The 4,045-nt window shown below is 35.1% G+C and overlaps 1 protein-coding gene across 2 annotated transcripts in view; it reads left to right on the top strand.

The window, feature by feature from the left end:
• The window catches only part of LOC106883282 (serine-rich adhesin for platelets), a 76,501-nt gene that overhangs the window by 64,516 nt on the left and 7,940 nt on the right, over positions 1–4,045 (top strand). For both annotated transcript variants that reach the window (XM_052972596.1, XM_052972591.1), the window contains exons 5-7: positions 845–956; positions 1,686–1,817; positions 3,585–3,689. In XM_052972596.1, coding sequence (XP_052828556.1) covers positions 845–956; positions 1,686–1,817; positions 3,585–3,689 — 349 coding nt within the window. The remainder of the gene's footprint in view (positions 1–844; positions 957–1,685; positions 1,818–3,584; positions 3,690–4,045) is intronic.

The raw sequence follows: 4,045 nt of genomic DNA, 5'->3' as shown, positions 1-4,045 counted from the left end.
ATATATATATATATATATATATATATGCATTTGTTTACTGTCATTTCACAGTATTGCATTAACACCATTCTCTTTTTGTATGGCATAGAAGGCAGATGTAAAATGATAATGATTATGATGAGTGGAAGAGGCAGGATTACTTTTTTTTTTTTACTGGAAGACCTTGAGGAAATGGTTTTAGAACAAGTCTACAGTTGCCGTTTCCTCATTCTGCCTTTTCTGCCTCTTCTGTTGAGCTTATACCATCTCACTCAGGCATTTCTAACTTGCTCATCTTAATTCTCCTCTCTTGTTATATCCAATGCCCAACCCCAGACTCTACACTAAACACTATGCTCAGTTCTTCATTCCATCTTCCCTTTCCAGAATGTTGTTCCCTCTAAAGCTCCCTCCTTACTCATGTTTTTCCCTAGTGTTGGTGACATTCAGAATTTCAGTGGAAACATTAATAACATCAAATCTTACTAGTCAAAGAGGGTCTCCAAAGGCCAAGGTCACTGCCCCTTCCTTCAGACCCGACTATTAGAAAAAAGATGCAAAAAAGAAAACAACTAAAGTTTGCAAAACTTCCTTCCTGAGGCTGCTTAGAATAAGTGTTGTGAGGCCTTCCGGATGAAGCATAAAGAGTTAAATATCGTCCCTAAATATTTTACAATAACTTGGTTGGCAATAAGAACTGCTAAAGGAGATTGAAATCAATCTTGGTCTGTTGTGACATGTTTCCTTATATTTTAATGTGTTACAAATGTTAGGCTTTTTCTTTTCTTTCTTTTTTTTTTACCTCTTTTATTACGCAGAATTCATATTAGATATTTTAATTTAATTTATTTATTACTTCTACTAGAATGCATTTAATATCTTATTGGACAAACCTAAAGTATTAGAAAAGGCTCCAATCAATTTGAGAGACTCCACAGCTCCAATTCCACAGTACTTATTTTCTAGAGCAAAAGCAGGTAAGTAAATTTTTTGTAACACTCAGAAACTATCTGTGAGGTGCTTCAGTACCAAATGATACCCCATGAAATTTAGTTTTAAATTATTAACATTAATGTGAAATAGATATAGCTTTTTTTTTCTTTGCTTTTTCCTTACAACTAAGGATTTCTAGCCTAGGCAAAAGGCTTTACATTTTGGGTACTGGGTTTAATTTTAATTGCATCAACCACAGATACATGTTTCATACATTGTTATTGCAACCCCAAGATAAAAGGCAGAAGTCAACTTCAGCAAGATTTGAACACAGAATGTAAGAAGGCAAAGTTTGATTCCACAAGGCACTTTTATCTGTGTCTCTACTGATTCTGGCAATCCACCATATAACAAGTTTGTTATAGTTAAATTCATTTCAGTATTGAAATTTTGTTTTATAGCCAGATACTTTTTTCTCAATAAATTTCACTATATAAATGTGACATGTATTAGATACCACTAACAACAGATTGTAAGGCTCTGGCAGTATCTTTACCTCATAACTATTGCATTTTTTTTCTAAGTCTATAATCAAACAGCTTCTAAAGTCAACTTTCAGAAAATATTCTATAGTTTATGGAGATACCTTGAAATGTAGTAATAAGCAAAAAGTATTCTGTTTTTAATTTTATGATTTCTTTTCCGATTTCTTTGTCCATCCTCTTCCATTGTTCATATTCTGTATTTCTGTGTTTCTTCTCTTCTCTTTCTAGGAACTACTGCTGAGGATTTAATCAAGTTTGTTGAATCTTTGACAAATGGAACCATTAAAGGGAGATTTTTTGATTTCTATCCACCCCGTGATGTTCAAGTTTTGAAATGGCTTGGAGAATGGATTAAAAAAGGTTGAAAGGAAATTTTCCTTCTCATGGATTTCTTAAAACTGGTTTTATTTGCTGAAATAATTAGCATATTCACATTAACATCTCTCACATTTTTTTGTATCCATGATTAAAATACTAAAAATTAGATTATTTAAATTCTGTAAAAAAAAATATTAGATTCATGTAATATATTTGATTATCCCCAATTGGCCTTTGATATTTGTTTTCCCATTGTCATCATCATCACATTTATTCTTCTGTTGTTATGGGTTCAACAGTTCTGCAATGTAGTATCCTCCTCTGCATCTGATCCATGGAGTTGACTGCTCTCTGGTTGGACTAATCCCACTTAATCCGCAGTTTCATCAGTTTATGTTCTAATAAATTATGTACCTTTACTAAGTTTATTATGACTATTTCTACCATTTCTCTCTTTGAATCGTTAATGCATAACTACAGTAATGTCTGTTGTGTCATACTAGTCAGTCTTGCTTCAGCAGACCTGTGGAATGTTGATAGTTTATTGAAGAATGAGACCACAAAATCCAGCCCTCCTACTATTTCATGTCTCTATCATACTGCACTCAAAACCACACTGCACCTTTCAATGTACAGTGGGTTTCTGTCTTTATTACAAAGCCACAGATTTTTATAGGAAATGATATAGTTACTTGTACACTATGTTCACGTCATTTCCCTTCACCTTTTAGCATTCAGCTTACTCTGTCAAATGTAATGCTTATTTATTCACGTCATGGAATTAATCATGCATTATCTTCTGGCTTCAAGCTTTTTATGATGTGATTGTAGAATAGGTGTAAGAGGTTTGATTTGACCAGTTTGTGCATAACATAGGTAGAATAGTTGGGTCAGATATGGCCAGTTTGATTACAGGTGAATTCACTGCCATCAATTCACCATGAAGGAAGTTCACCTTGAGGAAAGTTCACTGCGAGAAAAGTTTACCAAGAAAATATATCCATAGTATCTCACCATTAATAGTCAAAAACTATTTTATTGAAAAATAAAAACAGGGAACTGATGACTGAACTTTCCCTGCAATGAATTGTTAACGGTGAACTTACCAGACATGGGCTGGTTTAAATGCTAAAGGGTTAAGACTTTCATTCCGTATGGAGCACAGGGCAGCAATAACTTTTCTTCACTTTTCTCTGTTCAAGCTTTCTGTTTTTATCCAGATGGATCCCTGTTTTCCCAACTTTGCCTCCAGCTGTTTTTAGTGAGTCCTCTCTTCTACCTCTCTTGCGGATTCATGTCAGAGAATGACATGTAAAGCAGGAGGTCCTTTCGGATTTCAATGCAGCTGAGAGATGGCCTTCTTTTCCCAGGTTTTGTTGGTTTTAAATTAATATTGACAACTTCACTTATTTTTCTAGGTAGTATTGTTAGGAAGAGGAAGTCTATATTAGCCTGACCTCTAACCTTTGACCTGTCCAGCTTTGGAGGCCCTCCCAGCAGCTTGCAATCCATTGGTATAGCTCTCAGGGTCATTGAAACGAACAAGCCAACTACACCATAACAAAGAATGGCACTTGTGGTGGATGCAATATGTTACTGGTGTTTATTTTATCTAGCATCCAGCTTGGAGGGAGGAAAAGCAAAGTCAACTCAAATGGGATTTAAACTCTGAACTGAGAACATGGCATTTAGATCACACAGCCATCATAACTTAAATGTGGCTGGTACTCAGTGATTATACTATTAAAGTTATATTATTATTATTATTATTATTAAAAAAACAATTCATTTATTTATATTTTATTTCAGATGCAGTACCTATTGCTACTTTAAATATCCAAAAGGCAGTTCAACCAGGTTGGGCGATCCCAGACTCCTGGCATCATCAAATGATCTATGGTGTTAGTTCAAAGGGTGAGAATACTTATTGATTAGTTCATTTGTTCATTCATTCACTCATTCTGCATCCATTTCCTTGTACTGGTACAGATTGGAAATGGTACTTTTTCTAAGGTAGTATTTCACAACCAGATGCTCTTCCTGTCACCCCCAACCCTTGCCTTTTGTGCAAGTAAGGGAAACTTTTTTGATACATTACTTCAAAAGTGCAGAGCTGTGGAATGTAATCATTATCATCATCATCATCATCATCATTTAACATCCGCTTTCCATGCTAGCATGGGTTGGACGGTTTGACTGAGGACTGGTGAAACCAGATGGCTACACCAGGCTCCAATCTGATTTGGCAGAGTTTCTACAGCTGGATGCCC

The sequence above is a fragment of the Octopus bimaculoides genome, chromosome 1 (assembly GCF_001194135.2).
Source record: "Octopus bimaculoides isolate UCB-OBI-ISO-001 chromosome 1, ASM119413v2, whole genome shotgun sequence".
Classification (NCBI taxonomy): Eukaryota; Metazoa; Mollusca; class Cephalopoda; order Octopoda; family Octopodidae; genus Octopus; species Octopus bimaculoides.
This window is presented reverse-complemented; position numbering and strand designations above follow the sequence as displayed.